Source organism: Rhinichthys klamathensis, unplaced genomic scaffold, assembly GCF_029890125.1.
Source record: "Rhinichthys klamathensis goyatoka isolate OS25496 unplaced genomic scaffold, OSU_Roscu_1.1 h1tg000549l_1, whole genome shotgun sequence".
NCBI classification, from domain to species: Eukaryota; Metazoa; Chordata; class Actinopteri; order Cypriniformes; family Leuciscidae; genus Rhinichthys; species Rhinichthys klamathensis.
In genome coordinates this window covers 960,808-985,961 of record NW_026607020.1, presented here as the reverse complement: position 1 = coordinate 985,961, position 25,154 = coordinate 960,808, and the positions used below count along the sequence as shown (strand labels likewise).

The 25,154-nt window shown below is 41.4% G+C and overlaps 1 protein-coding gene across 2 annotated transcripts in view; it reads left to right on the top strand.

Annotated features, from left to right (window-relative positions):
- Nucleotides 1-17,371: 17,371 nt before the first annotated feature.
- The window catches only part of sh2d3ca (SH2 domain containing 3Ca), a 54,663-nt gene continuing 46,880 nt past the window's right edge, over nucleotides 17,372-25,154 (top strand). Inside the window, exons 1-2 of one of the 2 annotated variants that reach the window (XM_056238997.1) lie at nucleotides 17,372-17,501; nucleotides 19,468-20,182. In XM_056238997.1, coding sequence (XP_056094972.1) covers nucleotides 17,483-17,501; nucleotides 19,468-20,182 — 734 coding nt within the window. In that variant the 5' untranslated portion in view covers nucleotides 17,372-17,482. Of the gene's footprint in view, nucleotides 17,502-19,467; nucleotides 20,183-25,154 lie in introns of those variants that run through there. The other variant, XM_056239001.1, reaches the window with a different exon arrangement.

Here is a 25,154-nt window from a genome sequence, read left to right as displayed (position 1 = left end):
TAAAGAACTATAGAACATTAAACCTTTGTTTCTAAGAGGGAAAAGGCAAAAAGTTAAATAAAATAAAGTTTGTTTTAAATGTCAGTACACATGATAATAATTGTCACGAACTGCTCTCAGACAAGAACTCAAGACAAGACAAGGCTACATAAATACAATTCAAAATTATTGGATTTTTTTTATATTTATGTTGAATATTCAATATTTTGACTTTTTACATTTAACATAAACCAAAGAAGAGATGCCATAATCCTTAAACAGTGTGATGTTGTACACTGTACAAATGACATGTTCGGCATCCGTAACTCTGCAGGATAAGAGAGAAAGAAGAAGTTAAATGGAGTGGTGTAAGTGTGTGTGATGTTTGCCACCCTACGCTAATCCACGACTCACCGAAGCGCAACTAATCTGTGGGGAGAGTGACACGACGGACTAAAAAACACTGTTTACAATCACATAAACACAGAGAGAGAGAGAGAGAGGTGGGGTAAACCCTCAGACCCTCCAGTCACATCCTTATTGAAAACATCTGTCATTATGCTTTCTCTCATGCCTGGCTTTTCCTTCTTTATTTATCATGTTCAATGGTGATCTGAATTCACTTCACTAACTATAATACCAGCTATACATATAGACATAATCTTTATTCTCTGCTTGTATCACTCTTTTAAGAAAGAGGAATTATGGGTAAAGAAAAGGTTAGCAGTGTAAATCTGATCCCGGTCTCTCAGTTCTTAACACTTCTTGATATTTATTAATTCCCTCGCTCTTGTGTTCTTGTCTCAGCCTGTGATCCATCATCAGGGTTAAGGTTTGGTTGGCTTATCCTGCAAGCTACAATAAAAACATCTGTGTATCAAATTCTTCACTTTCAAATCTAGTGCATGTTGGGTTGCCAAATGCATGTAAACTCACAGCGCTTACAGTTCTACCAGAAAGACTCGGGAGAATAAATACTGTAACAATAAATACATTTATTGATAGCCCAGCAAGCAATAAAGTTCTTTGGCGTAGGCCCCGTCCATAGCTCGCAATCCGAGGGTCTGTACTCTGCATTTCCTGCCTGAAGACGAAGGCAGGGGCGCAGCCGACCCCCAAAAGTAGGTGGAATAATAATCCACCGGGACGGAGCCCACCCCCAAAGAACGGTAGAGGAAGTAAACCCACCGGTCGTGAATCCTGGAGATCCTAGAATAGAAAAGAAATTAGAATTAGTGTGGTTTTTTTTTTTTTTTTTTTTTTATATATTTTATATAGCCATCTTTGAAGAGTCACGTGGCCACGGGCTATCTTTTGATAGGACACATGGGCCACAGGCCATCTTTTGATAGAACACATGGGCCACAGGCCATCTTTTGATAAGACACATGGGCCACAGGCCATCTTTTGATAGGACACATGGGCCACAGGCCATCTTTTGATAGGACACATGGGCCACAGGCCATCTTTTGATAGGACACATGGGCCACAGGCCATCTTTTGATAGGACACATGGCCACAGCCATCTTTGATAGGACACATGGCCACAGGCCATCTTTGATAGGACACATGGGCCACAGGCCATCTTTTGGAAGAACACATGGGCCACAGGCCATCTAGATGGGACACATGGCCGCGGGCCGTCTAGAACTATAGTGTGAAACGCCGTTAAAGCGGACACTTAGCCCGCAGGCCGTCTTGGTTTAGTAGCTAAACCATGCTATCATAAAAAGTGCCAGCCACTTTGGCAAAAACACCACCACCAGTAGATAAATAGGAATTTACCTAGATCATGACTGGAGAGCTTGCTGAGCTTCGAGAATAGATTTTGAATCTGGTCTTATGTAGGATTCAAAAGCCGAGGAGGACCACCTGCCCAGGATTTTAATAGCAGCTGGAGAGATGCCACGCTCGGCTGCTGTAGTAGCGGCTCCAATCCTGAAGGAATGTCCAGTGAACTGAGAGGGGGATAAGCTGCAGCTTTTGAGAACAGAATTGAGGTAGGACCTGAACCGGTTTTGAGAGAGAGGTGCTCCGTTGGGTAGAATGAAGAGGGGAGAGATACCGGAATGTCTGGGACGGATTTTAAGGAATTTAGCCATAGAAGAGAAGGGGCAAAATTCGCTACTGGTTTTAGAGATCGTTAAAGTAACGCCTGAACCTTTGGAGTCGTTCTTAGAATGTTTAAGAAAGAGTGTGAAAAAATTAGGGAAAAAAAAAAATCTGAAAAGGAAAGACCGCGGGCTGGATCGAATGTATTGGTAGGTGAAGTAAATTCTCCTGGACGCATGAAACCGTAAAAAGCTGTTAGAAAAACTGCTTCTAGCAGAGTGTTAATATAAGTGGAAAACAGGCCGTTGCGAACTGAAACTATTAACCTATGGATTAAAGGTAACGTCAAAGGCAGCCTTTTGTCGGAGGACACAGTAGACGTTTTGGCTATGCCTTTGAGCATAAGGCGAATAGGAGTGGCGGTGAAAAGGCTGGGAGAATCGGGATTGAAATATTTGGCGTAGAATTAAACGCCTGCGAGTAGTTTACGAATAGAAGATATTTTTAAATTACGTTTGTCGAAATTGAACACGAGAAAGGAGCAAACGGTCGAAATCAAAATAGGAAAGAGAGGAAGTTGGAAGGCGAAACAAAACATTGAAAACGAATACCAGGCGGAAGCATAAGCTTTGAGAGTGGAGGGAGCAACGCCTTTAGATATCTAGAGTCTAGCTGAGCAGAGCAAATCTTCTAATATAGCGTTGTGGCGAGCATGGGAGGGCATGGTGTTGGATCCTTGTTGGCTGCGGGGCAGAGCCGTTTGAAGGTCTGAAAACGAAAGCGAGAGAGAGCGTCAGCGACAACATTGAAGTGGCCAGGAATGTGAGCAGCTTTGATGATAAAGTTGTAAATGACAGATTGCCAGATTAGCCGACGCAAAAAAGGCATGATCATCGGGCAAGATGATCTGCCTTTATTAATGATAGCTACGGTAGCTTCATTATCACAAAACATAAGAATTCGTTTCCTAGACCACTCGGGACCCCAGATTACGCTAGCTACAACTAGGGGATATAGTTCGTATAGCGCTGAAGAGAGAGGATTGGATGTTGATTTGGGGAAATCGTCCGGCCATCTCTCTGCGAACCAGTGCCCTTGAAAATATCCCCCGAACCCGACAGACGGAGCCGCATCGGTGAATAGATGTAAATCTGCGGACGATTCGAAAGCCTCGTTATAGTAAAAAGAAATGCCGTTCCAATCGTTTAGTAAGCGAGACCAAAATGTGATGTCAGATCGGCAGCCCTCGTCTAACTGGACCGGATTACTGAGTTCAGGCACGGAATGAGCCGCTGTTAGAAGACGCGATATGAAAGCCCTGCCTTGCGGGATGATGCTCATGGCGAAATTTAGATGGCCCAGCAGGGACAATAAATCGCGCTTCGAAACGACATGTAGAGAAGAAAATTTTTCCAAAAAGGATCTGATTCTTATGAGCTTTTCTGGGGGAAGAGAGGCTTGCATTTTAACCGTATCGAGGGAGATACCTAAAAATTCTAGGATAGTGGAGGGGCCCAGAGTTTTCTCTGAAGAGAGGGGAACACCGACGTCGCTGAAAACCTGCTTTAAGATATCAAGAATGGAAGAACGTGGAGAGGGGAAATCGATTAGCAAGAAATCATCGAGTAGATGCAAAACGAACGGAAGTTTACAGACGTTCAGCAGGATCCAACACAAAGCTTCCGAGAGACTGTTGAAGATATGAGGGCTGCTCCTACACCCAAAAGTAAGCCTTACTGCAAAATAGAACTTTGAATCCCATTTAACGCCGAAGAGTGGCCAGTCAGCAGGGTGTATGGGCATGATTTTAAAAGCGTCTGTTATGTCTGCTTTAGCCAGCCAAGCGCCATGACCAGCTAGCTTGATTAACTGTATTGCGTTGTCCACCGAGGCGTAGTGAAGGGAGAATGGTTCTAGCGGAATGCATTCGTTAACGCTTGGTATTATGCTGGAATGAGGGGAAGACATGTCGAAAATGAGACATTTTTTGCCGGAGTATTTACGGGTAGCGACGCCAATAGAGTTAATCCTAAAAGGGGAAAAAGGAGGAGAGGCGTATGGGCCGATAACATAGCCTTTATTGACTTCTTTCTCAAGCAGAGTAAAGACGACGCCGGGCTCGTTCATAGCTGATTGCAAGTTTTTTGCTGAAAAAGATGCGGTGAGAGGTGAGAGTATCCCCACCCTAAACCCTTGGGACAAACCAGTGATGAGATAGTCAACAAATGATGGATCGGGGTGAGAAGAAAGGTAGCTAGAGAGGTTTTGGATGTTGATGGGTGTGGATGGATGTTTTCTCAGAATTTCTTCTGAAAAGGGGCTTTCTTTTTGGTTTGAGGTTTGTATCGCCGTGGGCAGACAGATCTTGGGTGCGGGTCCTTGCACAGGCTACAAATATGAGCAAAACGACAATTATTCAATGAACACACAGATTCGTTAAACAAATTGCAAATGGGATTGTCATAAAATGTTTCAGCAGGGCGACCTCTGCTGTAGGAGCTGCGTCTTACATTTACAGAACCACGGACAGCGTCCGAATCAAGGTTGGTAAAAGCTTTCGGGCAGAGAGCAGCTGAGTGTCTGTGAGCGCTGCAGATAGAACACGACAAACTTCTTTGACCGCCGAAGTGACGAACTAGTAGTTCAGTGTCAGTGATCGACCAGTCAAGTCTTGAATTGTAGAGTGAAATGCAAGACGCGGATTTAGCAGAAAATGATTTATGGTACTCGTAAAATAAAGTGCCTCCGTACCTTTGGTTAAAGTCTGCCATCATCGAAAGATAAAGGTCAAGCTCTTCCCTTCTATTTGGGAAAACTTGGCATAGGGTGTCCCTGTAAATGCTAAAGGCGATTACGAACTCTCCGAACGATAAATTGCGTTGCAAACGCGGGTCTGAAGTTTTGAGGAGCACTGCCACGTCACCACAGTCCACCATTTTTCTGTCAGCAGCTGGCGAAGGGAGAAGTAAGGAAGCCAAGTTGATATCCTTACCTTGGATAATATTTGACCTGAGATGTGGAGATACTGTAGCAGCAGCGGGAGGAACGAAACTCCTACCAAAAGCTTGAGCTGGTATAGATGAGGAGAGATTAAAGCTGGGAGAAGCCGGTGGAGCTGAGACATTTTGAGATGACGACTGAATCCCGAGGAGAGGAGCGGGCAGAGAGGCCGATGTAGAAGGTATGTTTGTTGAGATGCTACCGGAAAATGAAGGCCGGGTTGTAATGGGATCTGGGCTGTGGTCAGGGATGCCAAAAGAATTTTCAAAAACCGACATCTTAGACTGTAACCCTTTAACCGTTTGGGATAAATCGTGAACAGCAGAAAGAAGCAGCTGATTAGTATCGAGAGAGACAGCTGAATGCGGAGGAGATATCTCTTGTGCCGGTAGAGCTGGGCGTTTAGCTGAGCAAGATGTGGATTTTGCTGATCTTTTACCACTGGCTTTTTTCGGCTGGGCGGTGGTCACGGCGGCATCTGGATGAGGAGTAGATGCAGGTGGATTGCCCAGAGCATTCTGGGCTAAGAGCAGAAGATCTTCTCTTGAAATTCCTTCGCTAACAGGGATGCCGGCGTCCTCGAGAGCGTTTAGGATGAGTTCGGAAGACCAACTCGCCCATAAAGAGGTGCGGCATTGAATACGGGTACTGCGACGTGAAGCAGAAGGAGATGGCTGAACGAAATCCTCTGAATCGGAATAATCACAAATTGATTGCGTGTCCTGAGACATGGTTTGGTTCTACTACTGAGCTTAACAGCTGAATCTGCATGAAAGCGTCAGCATCTGCGAACTCAGACATGTGTAAGTACTGGTCTTTTATACCACAAGTCTTAGACACGATTGGATAGATGAGAAGGTAATAAGTGACGTAGCAATTGAGTCTTCCTGGCAGAACTTAACGCTAGAGCTTCCATTTCCTGAGAAGCAGCATTTACTGTGAACAGAGCCGCTCTGAAAACACGGTATAGTATAAGCTACACATGTGTAAATGAATCCAGTGCCACTTCACTCTGAAACATGTGATGATATTCAGTTCAACAGCAATATCGCTTGTGTGATACTGCTCAACTGACATCTTGTCCTTCTCAATAAGATATTTCTAACAGAAACGTCCAAAACCTTAACTTGTCAGATACAACAGACAATGAAAATCTTCTGTAAAGGGATAGTCAACGTATATAGTATGGCTTTTGTCACATGGAGGAATAAGACCGATTGCAAGCGTCCTCGACTGAGTCAAAAAAGCAATATGTGTATTCACAGAGTCCTGAGCTGAGCCTCGGGTAGCAGATGTTTCTTCAAATCCCTTTATCAGAGAGTGAGCAATTATACAAATTAGATTCTTCATATTTGTTTTCCTTCCTTGTCTTCATAGCTTCTGTTTTATCTGTTGATAAGAACAGCGAAAGGAACAGTTAGATATACAAACGGCCTGTGGAGAAAGAGCAAGGTAAATATCTGTAAATATGAGATAGTGCTCACTAGTAGTTAGTGAGCTTTAGATTAAGAAGCACTGGTATTAGCATTAGCATGTTTTAGCATGATAACTTCACATTCATAAAAAAAAAAAAAGGCAAATAACGGTCACAAAGGGTTTTACAGCCCAATGTCCTTTTTAAGTTCCACAAAGTATTTTTTATACCCTATTCTCTAGATCACAAGATCTAGGGGTTGCGACTCAAAGACAGATATGTGCCAACCTAAACCCAGGAAACAGGGAACATTTTCTGAACTTTGGCTAACGTTCTGGCAAGCTTTCTCTCAAAGTTATGAACAAACGTTCTTCCAGTAACATTAATAGAACATTTGTTCAAAGTTATCAATTCTTTAATAATGTTTCCCAAATGTTAGCACCAAAAAAAAGTTATTTTTTTATACACCGACCATACTGGTTTGCAGGTCAATATGTTTGTAAATAAATTGGTAAATTAAATTTTTTTGTGCAAACAAAGCACTCGCATCGCTTCATAAAATTCACATGGACTGCTTTAATGATGTATTTCCTGCCGTTCCTTCATTTGTGTTCCGAAGATGACTGACAGTCTAACAGGTTTGTAACAACATGAGGGTAGGCTAGTCTAAGTAAGTGTATTTTGGTTATTAAATATTGATACGTTTAAAGCTGCAGTAGGGAGTTTTGAGAAAACGTTGACTTAGACTGAAAATTTAAACAAGCACAACTTACAGTTCCCACCCCCTTGCTCTCTGCTGTGCTACAGCCCTCCCCCACAGCTCCTCCCCCACAGCTCCTCCCTCCACAGCTCCTTCCCCACAGCTCCTCCATCCACAGCTCCTCCATCCACAGCTCCTCCCCCACAGCTCCTCCCTCCACAGCTCCTCCCCCAAAGCTCCTCCCCCACAGCTCCTCCATCCACAGCTCCTCCCTCCACAGCTCCTCCATCCACAGCTCCTCCCTCCACAGCTCCTCCCCCACAGCTCCTCCCTCCACAGCTCCTCCCCCACAGCTCCTCCCTCCACAGCTCCTCCCCCCACAGCTCCTCCCCCCACAGCTCCTCCCTCCACAGCTCCTCCCCCCACAGCTCCTACCTCCACAGGTCCTCCCTCCACAGCTTCTCCCCCACAGCTCCTCCCTCCACAGCTCCTCCCCCACAGCTCCTCCCTCCACAGCTCCTCCCCCCAGCTCCTCCCCCCACAGCTCCTCCCTCCACAGCTCCTCCCCCCCCCAGCTCCTCCCTCCACAGCTCCTCCCTCCACAGCTCCTCCCCCCACAGCTCCTCCCTCCACAGCTCCTCCCCCCACAGCTCCTCCCCCAGCTCCTCCCTCCACAGCTCCTCCACAGCTCCTCCCCCACAGCTCCTCCCTCCACAGCTCCTCCCCCCACAGCTCCTCCCTCCACAGCTCCTCCCCCCAGCTCCTCCCCCACAGCTTCTCCCTCCACAGCTTCTCCCCCACAGCTCCTCCCTCCACAGCTCCTCCCCCCAGCTCCTCCCTCCACAGCTCCTCCTCCACAGCTCCTCCCCTACATTCAGTAGTAGGGACGAAACATCAACAATATGCTTTACATTGACTAAGGCCTGCCCATACTTTGAATACAAACTTGGTCCTCAAATCATTACGTATTTTGCAATACATGTAATGTAACTTTATAACGTTGCACCCTTTCTATTCAGTTGTATAATACATCTGCGATGCTACAATACACCCATTTCTAATGGATGAAGCCTTGGCCTGGGAGAGAGGTCATCAGGTGGTCCTCACCCTTCACTGGGTGTTTCGACCCTTAACCACAACACCCTCCAGCTGGCGGGTCAGCAGTGACTTCTAGCTTATGTCCTCTCTCTTGTGCCAGAGCCAACAGGAGGCTCTCTCTGACGCTTCTCCCAGCCTACGAATGGCTGCTTTCCTTAAGTGGCCCCTCAATCCAACCTTTGTTAATAAATTCCATGCAGATTGAGCGGGGAATCCCCGACATCCGACTTCCACCGTCATCAGCCACGCCGTCCACCCTTTGTCCCGGCAGTCTTGAACAAGTTGCTGGTATTTGCCTTTTTTTGGCTCAGCAGTGGTCTTGCTTTGGCTGGTTGTTTCTTCCTCCTTTCTTGCTCCAGAATGTCTGCAAGCACTGCCAACACCTTGTCATGGCGCCACCTGTATCTCCCCTGTGTCAATGCGGTCTTACACCCTGACAGAATGTGCGCCGTTGTTCCTTTCCTGCCACACAACCTGCACAGTGGGTCCTGCCTCATCCTCCACCTATGCAAGTTTACTGGGGTTGGTAAGGTGTCGTACACTGCTCGGAGTAGAAAGGATATACGGAAGGGCTCCATCCGCCACAGTTCACTCCATGTGATTGTCCTCTTGGGGAGGTTCCACCTCGTCCAGGTGCCCTGGGTTGCGAGCTCGATGGATTTAGCTTTTCTCCCTTCTTCCTCAAGGTTTCGAACTTCATCCTGGATCATGGTTCTCTTCTCCCTAGGGGTGGACTTTGACCACTGCTGGAAATGTGCTGTTCCTAGACCCTGTCTTCCAGTGCAAGGGTTTCCGATGATATCTTTGGTCATGAGAGAACATTCTGCCTGGGTAATTTCCGTGATCTTGTTCTTGTTCTTGTTCTTACTCCTGCTTCCCTGGTGAGTTGGTCTTGAGAGTCCCTATATGTCAGGGACTGTCTGCATTTGGCGACTTTAAACTCCTCCACCACTGAAGACAGGGGAAGCTGGAGCTGGCCTGACTTTATGTAGAGCCCCAAGGATGTAAAGCTCGGGGGTATTCCCAACCATTTTCTAAGGTGCTTGTTGAACTTCCTCTCCATATTTTCAACAGTTGATAGAAGCACCTCGTATACCGTGAGAAACCACATGAGTCTCGGGAGCAGGCCATGTTGGTAGATCCAGCACTTGTATTTCCCAGGCAGGCCAGACTTGTCAATCTTTTTCAGCCATTCTTCAACCTGCTTTCCTGTGCTGGAGATGCTGTTCCTGTCTGACAGGGAATCATCATACCACTTTCCAAGGCATCTAATTGGGTTCCCCTGGATGTTCGTGATCACTTCCCCTTGAACAAGTAGCTTGAACTTTCCAGTTGTTTTGCCCTTTTGGATCACCAGGCTCCTTGATTTTATAAGCTCTATAAGTTATAAATAGCTAGTAAGATAATATAACGGTAACTAACGTAACAGTATGCAAGTAATTATTCTAGCGATATGTAGGACTAATGCTAGATAAGATTTGCTAGTATATTATTTCAACAACATGACAAGCCAGTGAATTAGCAGGTTTCAATTGTTGCTTTGCACAGTGCGTGACATGTTACGCGGCTAGAGTTTTAACACCGAGTCAATGGGCTCTCTCTAATTCTTTCTTCTTCGCTTGTTTATCGTCATCGGTCTTTTTCCTTTTACCCGCCTTTGTTTTATGAGCAGGTGCCACTCGAGAAATTGGCAGTTTAGGTTGTTTCTCCGCCATTAGCACAGCTGCGGCACATCGGCAATCTTGAGTTTGGTTTGAACGACGGCTCGCGCTGTGCAAGAGAGGGGTGTGATCAGCGCGTACACGAGCGTGATTGACACTGCTAAGACATTCCTCCTGGCTCTGATTGGTTGTTTGACCGGGAGCGTGTATTTCTGCAAATGGCAATAGGACCACTGGGAGGAGCCAGAGGAGCTTGATTTTTTCACAGATTATCTGTCTCATATTCTACTGTCAGGACATAATGACAGTTTTAACAAATGTGTAAAAAATATTTCTTTACATAAGTTACCTACAGCAGCTTTAACATTGTTTGGTTTTACAGTGATTTTTACCACAGTTGAGAACAATATGAATCTGGCTGAGTGGCTGTGAACTCAGGGGTCTGATATGTTTTATTAACGCTAATGCTAACCTCTGTTACCCTGAACATGTCCACTCCACTCTGGATAAAATCCATTTTAGGGTCGAACAACCTTATGGTAATGACACTTTAGTGAAACCTAAAAAAAATGTTAACTCTCACAACAAAACCGTAATGTCACACTGACAAGTGTGTGTGTTGGTGTACATGTAGCTTTAGCCATGTGCACCGTCACCACCACAAGTACTTTCCATTATATTCTGACGTCACCTGTGAATCAGACCTGCACATTTAAGACAAAAATAATGCCAGGTTATGTCAAAGCTATATGGTGTAGTAACAGCACTCTACGTGTCGCTCTAGCCCTCGATCTAGCTAAGTTTAGACATCTAGCTTCAGAGAAAGTTTGTTTAAAGGCGCCATGAAACGGAAGTTGCGATAGTCTTTTCTTCCCTATTGTGATGTACGATATATCTGAGTGAAACGGCTTCTTGAACAAGAAAAAATGTAGGGCGGACTTGATTTTGTCCATGGGGAATTGATTGGATGGTTAGATGATTGTGGTTTGCTATTAGTGGATCTCATGCGAGTGACAGGTTGTCCCTTAAAAACCCTTAAAAGCATTTAATGAAATCTTGTGGCTATAATGAAATTGTCCAGCAGACTGCTTAAAACTATGACAGATCATATATATATATCTGTCTCTGCAACTTTAGCAGTGCTCCATTTGACAAACTGTCATTTATTTTGTTAAAACGCCTCCAGTCATGAAGTTATTAACAGGCTTGTCACTTACAAGATGTAGCCTACAGTAATGTTCCATGACTTAATTACAGCTGATTGTTTGTTTGTTTTTTGCCTAATTTTGCTCATAATTTGGTGCACATTAAACTCATGTCTAATAGGCTGCTAATAGCCTACATGCTCAGTTCATGGGAACCTGATAATTTGCAAATATTAAGCAGTACAGTATGAGTGTGGTAAGTCAGTGATATTAGACCGCTGCTGTCCTCTAGTGGTCAGATCTAGAGTGTCAGTCATATTGCTACAGTTTGCATTCTAGGCACTAAAAGGATAAACTATGCTAAAAATGTGAAAGTGCTTCGTTTTGAGTATGTAGTAAAAGTAGGCTATGCCACTATTAGGATGCCATTCATGCACCCAGTATTGGGATATTCCCATCATTGACACATACTACAGTATTTACTTGTAGAAATAGCATGTAGCAAAATTGTATTTAATTCATTTGAAAATTACTGTTGCAGCTTTAGCCACATTTTCACCGTTCTTAAACTGAAAAAAGATGGGTCAAACTTTTTCTGTTCTTCTGTTTCGCAAGTCAAACAAGCTTGTACAAGGGAATACTTCAAACATCAAACTGAAACAGAATATAACAGCATCCAGCAGTTATTGTATTATTATTAATAAACTATTATAGTTTTTACTAATATTTTGAATTAGCTTTTCCTTTCATATTTTCAATTATAATGTTTAGTGATGTTATGGGATTTTGTCATTTTAGTTTTTGATTTTTTAAATTAACTTATTTCTAAAAAAAAAGAATGTCCTTTATTTTTATTTCGGTTTAGTTTTAGTACACTTGGTAATTTAAGTATTTACTAAGTTATTAAGTAAGAACTTATTTCAGTTAGATGACCAGGCATCATTTAAAATTTCTTTTCATGTAATGTTTGTATTTTATTTTTATTTCAGCTTCATATCAATTAACAAAAGTCTTTTTGATAGTTTTAGTTAATGATAACTGATATTCAGGCACTTTTGGTATACTGTTTTCAACAAACTATGATTTGGGACACTAATTATAATCTTGTATACTATGATGTGGTGGTATGCAAATTGGAAAATTTAACTTGCTACGACGGAAAAACTGCATGGTGTCATGACTCATAACAGATGCCACATGCAGCGTATTAGGCATATATCGTTGGTTTAAACAAAACCCAGGACACTTGTGTGCATGTATGAAAATATATGATTAGGAATATGATCTGTAAGAATGTGATTTGTGCGTCGGTCTTTAAAACCTTAAATTCTTACTTTACAGTATAAATTACAGACTCAACGAAACTAGCAACTCCCTTTGAAACTTCTCACTTTCTCTCTCAGTATCTCAAACATACGCCCTCATGTTCATACAGGAAGTAGGCTCAAGGCAGATTACAAGAAAGGAAGTGAGATGCAACACATTTATAAACAACACTGTAGCAGCTTCTGCAAATGTATCTAGTGTGATATTATATGTGTGAAATGTTAAGATGAAGAGAAGTCCTCCAAAAACAACAGGTTCATCATAATTAACAGACTTTAATGTGGCCACAGTTCACTCCACAGAGGAATGTAATATGTTTAATATATGTTTATAAATATACAGTGTGTATGAAAACATGGGATTTAAATAAATAAAGTGTAACAGTGTAGAATATGGTTCCATTTGTTAATTAGTTAAAATTACTTACATTTTTAAGTACAATCAACTTCGATGTTTAAGTCATATCAACTTAAATTACATTAAACTGACTTAAAAATGAGTTCAATCTTGTATAACTTATCAAAATAAGTTAAGCCATTTTCAACTTTTTTTATGAGTTAAAGCAATGTAAAAACGTCTTGGGTTACAACTGTAACCTATGTTCCCTGAGAACGGGGAACGAGACACAGCATCAGAACACTATGGGGAACGCCTCCGCGTGAACCGGTGTCTGAAAAGCTTATCTAATCACGGCAATCCTATTGGCCGGCGACAGCCTATGTCATCATCACTAGTGCGACCCAAAAGTATATAAGGGGAGCCTGGAGAACATGTCAACAACTTATCGTCTGAAGGGACTGTTCAGCAGGCATCCCCGAGGCATGGCGAAAAGACCCAGGGAACATAGGTTCAGTCGTAACCTGAGACATTCCCTTTCGAAAGGGAACTCGCACTGTGTCAGAACGCTATGGGGAACGATCTACTCACGCTGCCATGCTGAGGGGAGTACATGCCAAATTATGGCTGTGACAAAAAAACGGCAGTTTCACTGAAATGCCAAAAACACTCCCCCTTCAGGTCAGTGACAGTATTCCGTACGGCCACTGCCCAAGCTATAAGCCTCAAATACCCCTTTTCCACCAAAGCATTTTGAGTGTTTCGACAGCCAAAGAACCGGTTCTCGGCCAGGAAAATTGGTTCCAAAGCGGCACCAACTCTTTGCTGGACTAGAACCGTTCTTTTACCACGTCATGCTTACATCGGGGGCTGGGGGCGGGTTACTGTGAACAACAACACGACGGGAATGGGAAAGCTAATACGTATGGCGACATACTAGGGATGGCTCGATACCACAATTTTGGCTTCGGTACGATACCAGAACCTAATACCTCGGTATCGATACTAAATCGATACCACAGGTAAAAAATAAAATAAAAGAAAGTCTCAAAATTTAAGTGACACTTAAAAATCACTGCTTGAAACTCTCCACTACCAAAATGTGCAAAGAAAAGGTATCAAAATGTAAAAATAATAATAATAATAATAATTCAGTCAGGGAACATAGGTTAAATTTTGATTTTGAAAAAAAAAAACCTGAAATTATACAATTAAAATAGGTTAATATCTATAATAATAGATTAACATATAATAATGATAGAATAATGAAATGACATGTAAACCATTAGCTGTCATGCATCAACACAGAATTATCAACATTTATTGCATTTATTCATCTTGGTTTGGTTACTGTTTGGGTTCATATTAGTTTAATCCATTGCATATTGTAACATGCTAAACATGTATTAGTATATTTACTTTGCTAGGTCATTTAATTACTGATTGATATAGATTAATAAATGCTGTAATACTGTTGGGTCAGGTTACCTAATGAATGTTGACAAATGTAGCTTAATTGTAATATTAGTAATATTCATATTACTACTATTACTCTCTCGTCTTATTCCTCTAGGGGTCGCCACAGCGGCACTATTATGCCATTCATTTTACTATCACTAATACTATAGCGTCTAATGCAAGCAGATTTGAGCTTTCGTGTTTACTGTATCATATAAAATTGATAAGCTCTTACGTATGTGCGCTTTTCAGTGTTCAATAAAAGTCTAAATTAAATCAGTTGAATGATGGACTAACCTGTCGATCTCTGAACTCTTTGAACAAGTCAAGATGAGCAACTGATAAGTCTAGTGCTTAGGCAGATTTGATGTGTTGCCTCCCCGTTTGCAGAGTGGTGCATTGAGATCTGTTTCTTTACTTTTCTCATTACTTTTGTAGGCAAAGTAACGCCTTATTTCACTCATACTGCTCTCTCTATTTATTAATTTTGGGCGTGTAGAATTTCGTTTGATCCATCGTGTTCCTCTGTTGTCACCGTTTGCCGGTTTCGCGTGACCCGCGTCAGTTTAGGTAGCACACTGCCGCCTAGCGGTGGACTTCGAAACAGCAGCGCATCAAATACCGAATTGAACAAAATTATGATATTGTATGATATTGAAATATAATATATACCGGTACTGCAAAAATACCGGTATATATACCGCGCATCGCTACGACATACACAGTGATGTAACGACGTCGTTCGCTAGGCTCTCTAGTCAGTGGAAAAACAAACAGGTTCTGAGAAGGTTCGCAAGTTGAACCAACTTTGAACCAGCACCAGTTCCGAACCAGTTCTTCTTTGGTGGAAACGAGGTAAAAGAGGCCTCCGATACAATGAAGGCCTAGCAAGGCTGCTCAAAGGCTTTGGAACCAACAACTTCCGTGGAAGGGAATATGGCCAGGGGGTCCAAATGAGTCCTGTCCAGTCACTTTCTGAGGGGGACATGAAGTCAACCCCACATGCCACCAGGGAGGCTGACCGGGTCTAATTTAATGACCTAGTCTTGCCAACAACCTGTCTGTTTCCTAAACAGAGTCTCTAACATATTTTGCCTCACCTGTGGAGGCATCCGATAGGGAGGACTGCAGTTAGTGGCAGTGATCGCTCACAGACCGGATCAGCTCTAGGGCTGATCTAACAGGGAGGCCTCGTGAGAGTCCTTCGACCTTCTGACCAGACTTAGGGAGCTAAGTATTCATACAGACCGATCCTCAGATAGATTCTGGAACACTATACTCAAAACCTGATAAGTATTGACAAGGCTCTGGGCTAGGTTTTGCCTTCGCAATGCTAATCATCGAACTCGTTGGGGATCCGCCTTCAAGGGGGCCTGTCAAGGTCTAACTACTTGATTGTGGGACTGTTAGCAGAGCTAGCCACAGAAGTCAGGTGCTCCCACAGACATCTCTGTGGGCCTGGTTATACTTATTTCACATTGCTGTGTACTCAGCAAAAAGTGCTATTGACCCTTTAAAGCAAGGGGAGTACAATCTTACGCTACCTGATTATCGAGGAGGCCTACTGTAAGGCCTACAGCTTCGACTTTCACAGACGTCAGCCCGGGTAGTGCTTTTTGAACAGAGTTTCTAGTATTACTTGCCTTACTTGTGGAGGCATCCGATAGGGAGGACTGCAGATAGTGGCAGTGATCACTCACAGACCGGATCATAGAGACAGGCATCCTGGAGAGAACTCAGCATAGCCCGTTCAAACCCTTGCAAACGAGGGGAGTGACTCTACTCCATCCTGGATCTACACGGTGCTTCAAAGCCATGTGGAGGCTGGGCACTCTGAAAGGGACCCTAATAAGGGGAGCGCCTCCAGCTCTAAGGTTTACATTGCCAACAGGCAGTGGGTCCCTCTTCCCTCAAGAAGAGAGCAGACGAGAGTGGAGTTTTCTCAAGGGAAAAAACTCACAGTGGCACAAGCAGATCCCTCAGGAACTGATCGTGCATGCTCTGAGCCCAAACAATAAACACACAAGTTGTGTGTCATCAAGTATCAATATCTTAGACACGGATGCACACACTTCCTGAAGCGTTTTTCACAAGCCATGATTACCTTTATAAGTTTTCAGGGTGAAGCGTACAAACAAAACGGTACCTTCAGACGATAAGTTGTTGACATGTTCTCCAGGCTCCCATTATATACTTCCGGGTCGCACTAGTGATGATGACATAGGCTGTCGCCGGCCAATAGGATTGCCATGATTAGATAAGCGTTTCAGACACCGGTTCACGAGGAGGCGTTCCCCATAGCGTTCTGAAACAGTGCGAGTTCCCTTTCGAAAGGGAACATATGTTGTCACAACTTATTGATCATATAATTTTTTACAGGGCATAGGAACTTAATGAGTGTACATGGCTGTTTCAGAAGACTTCTGTGGAAAAACTGTGTTAAATAACTTATTTTGATGCATTAAAGCAATGTAATAATGTTTTACAGTGTTAACATGAAGTAACAATTAATAATGTTTCTGTATCTGAAGAATTTATTAATCTTAGTTCATATAAATATCAGCATCTACTAATACATTATTAAAACAAAAAATTGTATCTGTTCATATTGTTCAATAGACCTGAGCTAGCATGAACTAACAATGAACAGTTGTGTTTTTATTAACTTGTTAATAATGATTAATAAATATTGTAATTAATTTGTTGCTCATAGTTAATGCTAGTTAATGCATTAGCTAATGTGTTAAATAAAGTTATGTAATGAAGATGTAATGTTTCTTAAATATAGATGACTGACTTTTGCCTAATTTTTATCATAATTTCAACTCAAGGCTAATAAACAAACACAAAATAAGAGGAAGAAATGTTGACATAATAAGATTATTCACTATTTCTAGTTCACTATAGCTGTAAAACTAACCTTGTACCAAAGGTCAAGTGTTATACGATGAAGTGGTAGGTAAGCATGCACAAAAACAAAATGGCTCTTTATAATAAGGTATGGAATTAGTACAAGATGCACATTTTGTTAGACGTGATTTTATTCAGTCATGTCACCTTTGACAGAGTGACCGAAGAAGCTCTCGCATGTCATCATCTAGTGCTGTTGAGTAAATGTGGCATTACAGATCACATGTATCCGCCCAGCAACCACAGGAAGTCTTTCTTTTTTTGCAGCTGCTTCTTACACAGCATCAGCAGGAAGTGCACGCTTCTATATGTACACACACACACACACACACAACACACCTACAAGAGCCAGAAGTGAGGACCTGTGGCCCCCCATCCCGGAAAAACACAAGAGTCAGAGACCATGATCAAACGCAAACTGAGTGAGTACATTTGATTTCTGCCATAGTATGTGATCATTCAGATTGGCATCTCTATGCCATGTGGCTTGTTCTTGTGGTGAAAGTCTCTGGTCGGTTAAGCAAGTCTATTAAAGTTCAAAATGCCTTAAATAACGACCCACTGTCCTTGTCGAATCTATCAGCGAGTTCTAAAGGAGCAGGACTGTTGACATGATTGATTTTTATAATGGCCTTAAAGGGTATAATGTTCCGCTCTTATGAAGGTTAGTGTATTTGAAGGCACTAGTGCATAGACATAGATACGTTTTTAAGAGGCTTTTTGTTGTTTTGCTCGCATGCCTTGAGGTAAAGCCAAAGCCAGGATCACACCATTCTGAAGACAGTGATGGGATATGGGAATACCGTAATGACATTTGGGGATTCAGCTGCACCAAGCAAATGAATGTACTTTAGACTAGATCAATATGAGCCAAATTGAACATCGACCAAGAGAAAACAAACTCATGATGAAATTTTAAAGTCTTTTATATCAGATTAGCTTGAGTGTTATAAGGTCAAATAAGTACAAAGTAGGATATATTGATAAACTGCAACTGAGAGATGTATTGTGTAAAATTGTGAGCAAAACATGTAAATGCACAGTCATGAAAAGCGAAAAACAACACATAAAAGTCACATTTTTAACTCATCAAAATAAGTTAACCAATTTAAAAAATTTAAATCTTAAAGTCAATCCTATAACAGATAACAATTTAATACACATTTATAACTCAATACATTGTGTTATATTTCCTTGTCAGTAGGGGAAAAACAAATAACGCTGCTACAAGGGTGTTTTTAACACATCGGCTGTGGGAGAGATGTGATATGATGTGAAGGAGAGATGTGAAGATAATATCTTTCTCTCTTCTGACCAACTTGATATCTCTCTCTATTTATTTCCTCTTTTGAAAGTCATGTAAACTCTATAACATTTTTTTTTTTTGCTTTTGCTTTTAGAGCAAATGGGAATACAAAATTATATTTGCTGTCATCCCCCGTTCACCGCTATAGAAGTTTACCCAACTATGACGACTTCCGCTTCTGAGAAACCCAGGAATGTGAAAAGGGTCCAATTATTATATTTCACACTGATATTTCCTTCTTTAATAGTTGCTTTTACTATAAATGAGTAATCATTTCACTTTAGTTGTTTAATCTTAAAATGTAAGTGTAAATAAGCTTTAACTCCTCATTCATTTTAAATGAACAGGACCTATATGATTATTTGATTATTGTGAATGTAAAAAGTAACAGTCTTAGCACACAAAACCCGTTTCTTCCTTAATATCAGTTATATTTTTGCATAGCTTCAAGTACAATACCCAGAAATACATTAAGAACTACATCACTTTTAATAGTCTCATGTGTTATTGATTTCAGTCTGTCTGATGATGAATATACTCAGTCTGGACCAGACCACTTGACAAGAAACAAAACCAGAACAGGGCTAAACTCTGACGCTCCCCCGAGAGCTATAATTATTAAGATTAATGAGTCGACATTCCATCAGAGACAGAGAGAAATTTAAGGGCAGGCCCTGACATGGAAGATCATGCTAGAAACAAATTACGATAATGCTTTATTTTAAGACTAGCCTTCCTGTTTGTACAGTATCTTAATGTCCTCCCCCGTTCATCATTATCACTGTTCTGCAACCATGACATGATTTTCATCAGAAAGAAATATTCTGGCTTCATTTATGAGAAGCTGAGTCCCTTTACTCTTAGAGACTAAAGGGACCAATGAATGTTTTTTTCCCACAGACAAGGTCAGGTCTTGTATATTTACTTAAGAGGCTACATGTTTCTTTCTCACATTGAAAGAACTTTAGGAATGGCAGGGACCCTATAGGGTCAGTCCTATAAACCTTTTACTTTTTAACCATTCGAGACACTTAGAAAACTGCAGAGTTTCAGCATGCACAACATGTTTTCTCCCTTCTCAGGCTTCAAGTGGTTTGGTAGCCTCACCAACCTCCGGCGTAAATCGGATGCCCAGAAGGAGGACAGATCCGTCAAAGAGCTGGCCGCTGACGATATGGGCATGAGTCCACGGAGCCAGAGCTACGCCAGCTCCAGTGAAATGTACACGCACATGGGTACCATGCCACGTCACCCGAAGAAGGACAAAGGCTTGAAGAAGAGCAAGTCCAAGGACAAGGACAAGGACAAGAACAACCTCAGTCGGAGTCAAAGCACGAGACCTTCACAAGACCATGTGTTTGATTCACCCCTTCTCAGCGTACTTCAGGGCCTGGAGGTCCTGGAAAACCCCATTATGGAGGACAAGTTAACTGCTGGGACTAGAGACAGTCACATCCAGTATCGTGACCTTCCAACTCCACCAACTGTGGATGGACACTCAACAAAGCTGGAAGATGAACATAAGGAGCCTGTAGCTGACTCCAAGATACATGTCGATCCACCGAGTGCATATCTAGAGCCTTCACCCGATCTATGTTTGAGCAAAGAGTCAAACGTCCAGCCAATCCTGCCCAGGAAAAAACATAGAGAAGATACCTCTGTGAAGGGTGCTGGGATGGACAGTGACTTGATTCAGTTGCCTCTGAAGATGAGCAGCCAGATGGAGCAGAAGACCGCAGTTAGAGAGGATCCTGATATAGAATCAGACTGTACACAGGAAAAGATGGAGCCTAACAGGTAAAAATCAGCTACATTACTTGATTTCTCAATGTGATCTTTGTTTGTTGTATACTTTAAAGTCCCCCTGTGGTGAAAATCAAGTTTTTAAGGTTGTTTATATGTCCATTTGGTGTTTTCTAATATGTTTTAAAACAAACCATGTGTACATTCATAAGTCAACACAACGCATTCTCATCGCAGGCGTCATAAACTGACACTTTTGACATTTCGTCAAAATCCAACGCACATGGCACCCTTTAGCGTCAATATAGGTATGGGTAGGTTTAAGTCTGGGGTAGGGTTAGGGTTAGACCACTAGGAGGCGCCTTCTGGCCAATATAGGGTTAGACCACTAGGAGGCGCCTTCTGGCCAATATATATCTGCGTCTTATATTGACGCTAAAGGGTACCATGTGCGTTGGATTTAGACAAAATGTAAAAAGCATCAGTTTATGACGCCTTGGGATGAGAACCGGCTCGTCAACACCATTGCTGAGTGTTTTCTCCTTAAAACTGCAGTGAACCAAAAACACGGTTTGAAATCGCTGGTGTTTCTGACGTCACAAACTACCTTGTAACCAATCAGGTCAACGTGTGATCGTCAACGAGGGGAACCCTGAGCTGGTGTGAGTGAGTGGAGGCGGGGCTAATTTACATATTCATAGAACAACGTATAATAAATCGGGCAAGGGTTAGAGTTACATTCAAGCTATTTTGAGGTGAGTTTTAAGGGATAAAATGATTGAGTAGGGAGACCGGGGACTTTAAGTACAGTAGCTACGTTCATTCAGTACAGTACATTTAAAGTCGGCATGAAATGAAAGTTGATATAGTATTTTACTGTATTCCCTATTATCTACTGTATAGATCTGAGTGAAACGGCTTTGTGAACAAGAAAAAAATTAGGGTAGGACTTGAATTTGTCCATTGGGAATTGATTGGATCAACACTTATTGAGTAAAAACAGTATTGTAACCTCATGTGATGAAGCAGGTTGTGAGAAGGAACGGGAGATCAACTCACTATACTCTTTGAATTCTTCAAATCAGCAGTTGGAGTTATTTCAGAAAATTCTTCTATTAACTTTTGATTAGTTTTTCCAATGAAAATTCAACACAAAGTGCGCACATCTAACGGCAAAAAGCTCAATGAGGGTGCTCAACCACAAAAAAATTATAATAATCTGTAAAAAAGGAAGGAAAAGTTGGCAGACCACAGCTCCAAAAATAGAAAAATATTTATTTCATGTTCTAACCATAGGTGACGTCTCGAGCCCAATGGCTCTTCATCAGATTATTTTTTCAATGGAAAACAAGAACAAGAAAAAAGCAAGTTATACAGCGTCTCTAGTTGTTTTCACTGGAAGTTGGAAGTTTGGCAGCTGCGCTACAGAAATCTGACAGAAACACTGAAGTAAATAGTGTATGGAAATGATACACTGTCGATTTTAGTTGCATTGGTGTAAAATGTCAGTTTACACATCCAAGTGCACGGTGTTCACTGCCTCTCTACACATCAAGGTTATTTTGCATTTTTAAATTAGTATTTATTTTAATATCATTTTCAAATTTCCAATTAATTTCAGTTTAGGTTTCATTAATGGTTGTGTTAGTTTTAGTTTAGTTTTTTATTTTGTGAACACATTTATATTTAGTTTTTTTTATATATTTAGTTTCCGTTTTAGTTAATTATACTTAAGCAGAGTTACAGAATACTTCCAGTTAAAGACATTTCATTTCAGCAAAGTTTGCAGTTTACATTTAACTCTTGTACAAACCTCTTAATAATAAAAAATAAAATAATTGTTTGAGATTGAACAAAGAACCAAACAAATGCAACTTTAAAGTATAAAAGTAAAAATTGTTCATTCATACTCATTCATATTATGAAATCTTGTTAAACATGTGGTGTATAAGAAAAAAAATATATGCGTATGATTATTCTTTTGTATTGGTTAGATTAAACCTTTTAAATATTATTCTCGTATTGATCCATTTATGCTTTTTGTCTATTGTATATTTCAATATCATATACTCATAGTTATACTCATATTCATGTGTTCTATTCAGACCAGGCATTTAGTTTACTTCTTCTCTGACAAATGTGTGGGTTTGTTTGACAATTTTCGTTTTCTGCTCAGTGTGGTATCCTGTCTAATATGTGTGGTATCTGGTTTATTATTAAGTTTCACATGAGATGGTTATCTTACCTGGAATTAGGCCTACAGCTGTATTTGCATACACTCTACCATGATGGAAATACTTATTTGGCCATTTCGGCTTCTTAAAATAAGGCTGCAAAAGACGCGAGAGCAACGTACGGTCACATGTCCACATCAAGCTCGTGTTTACCGGTGTTTACATTGAAAAATAAAGTAGCGCAGTGACGCAGTCTAATGGAAAAACGTGATTTTCCGGTACAGGATGAGAGCTTATTAATTACGAAAACTATTATTTATTTTTGCTAATTATTATTTTATTTCAGTTAGTTTTTCACTAACTGTTGTTAGTTTTGTTTCATTTTAGTTTTTCATTTATGTTGAAATTTTCACAACCTTGCTACACATCTGTCTAAACCGGAAGCGAATGGCGCGACACAAAACCAAAGAACATAGAACCATAGGCGTAATTTGCAAGGGGGTAATCCATCAGTTGAAGCCGCGCGGGCGCCCCCATTGTAGCAGAACTTCACTTGCTGTTAGCATTCCATTGACTCCCATTCCTTTTGGCGTCACTTTGACAGCGAATAACTTTACATCTGAGGCGTCCAAAGACTCCATTTGTCCATTATTTATTTCTAAAGAAACACGACAATGTATAAAAGCCTCCATCACCTTGTATCTTACGTTATGGCCCCGTAGAAGCAGTTTTTGTAAAAATAGGCTAACGATTGCGTCATAACGAATCGACTCTCCGTCGCACAGTAGAGAAATTACCGTATAGACAGGAGGAGAAGCTCACGCGCAATCGGGGGGACGTGGAGGCACAACGTCCGATAAAGTCGAGGGAGAAGCCCATAGAGAGTCATAAAGTTGATCCTGCTGCGAGCTCATGGACAGCTAATACTCACTCTCTCCGTCTCTGTGAGATTCGGAAGGGAATTATTCAGATTTAACTCGGCACAGCTAGAAGACATGCAGGTTGCTCACGTGACAGGCTCAGTTTGAGCCTGCGCAGTACGCCTGGCTATCAGCTTTTAACGGGCTTCAATTTTCTCCGTTGAAATCAATGGGGTCGCTATGTCCATTTCTTTTACTGTCTATGGTATTTGCGGGTGGTGCGAGTGCCACACAAGCCCTGAAAAGTGAAGCCAAAACTTTTTTTACAGTCTATGGGTGGGACGGGTGGGACATGTCCCCACCACTTTTTATCAGGGTCGATATTGTCCCCACCACTTTCTGAAACATTTCGAGACACGGATGTACCTAATACAACTAAATAAAAAATCGCCAGTTTACTAGCAGAGCATTCATTTAGTTCGCTATTACCGTAAATAAGAGACGATTTAGAGCTAAAATGTGTTGTTTTGAAATCAAGCAGGATAGCTCGTTGCCGCTGCGATCAGTGGCGCGGATACAGTGTTCTCTTGTGACTCGCGCACAGTCTTCACTCGGACGCGCGCTTCAATCTATTGTTTTATGCCGTTGCGGAGACTCTATTCATTCCAGTGAAATCACAAAACAAAATGCACACAAACATGTCCCTGCTAACCACTGATGAACATATTCAGTTTTGATGAGAAAAAAACTACGAGTGCGGATTAGAAACCCGTAACCTCTGACATGCTTGGCAAAAGTTCTACCTATAGCTATGCATTTATTCACATGAAAATTCTCGGCACTAACAATATGTATTAGTAGATCTCATTAAAAGACTAATTAAACCCAATATACGTTACTATTGAAATTGATTTCTAGACATAATGTTATTTTTCCCTAAAATTGTTATTGTACATTTATCTAATTTAGCATTGTATTAGCAGAACAGAACCAGAACAGAACCATACCGCCAATCCAAACTGTATGGTAATTGGTAAATGGTAAATTCCCTCCATTGACCCATATCAATCATGGCATCCTAATAATCCCCATCCACTGAATGGGCTCGATCACTCTCTCTCCTCTACACCTGTAGCTGGGGTGAGTTCAGCGCACTGTGGCTGCCGTCGCATTATCCATGATTGCAAAGCGATTTGGGTGTACAATAGTAGATAATAAAGTGCTACATAAATGCTTCATTCATTCCTTCAACTCTTCACAGATAAATCAGGAAGCTGCGCTGTAATGTCAGACGAGAGTAATCCTCGTGTGTGACCACATGCCGTGACAGCGTGGTTTTGAGATACAATATATATCCTCGTTCCTTTGTGAAACCGGTTCTGGCTCATTGTACATGTACATCAGGATTGATGTCACGCTTGAGATGATCTCATGAGATAGAGGCTGAGAAAAAACATTACCGTGATTCTCCGAGATCTGCTCTATGCATTTGGACATGCAATAATACAGTTTATCTCAGGGGCTCGTCCTAAACGCCACTGGAAACCTTTGTCTACTTTTTTTAATAACAAAATGCCAGAATATTAGGGATAGTTCACCAAAAAATACTTTAAAAATAATTTACTCACCCTCATGTAGTTCCAAACCTGTATGAGTTTCTTTCTTCCGCTGAACACTAAAGAAGATACAGGTGAAACTCGAAAAATTCGAATATCGTTCAAAAGTTCATTTATTTCAGTAATTCAACTTAAAAGGTGAAACTAATATATTTTATAGACTCATTACATGCAAAGTGAGATATTTCAAGCCTTTATTTGTAATCATTTTGATGATTATGGCTTTATGAAAACCCCAAATTCAAAATAAGAATATTGTGAAAGGTTTTCATAGCTGTAAGCCATAATCATCAAAATGATAACAAATAAAGGCTTGAAATATCTCACTTTGCATGTAATGAGTCTATTTAAAATATTAGTTTCACCTTTAAGTTGA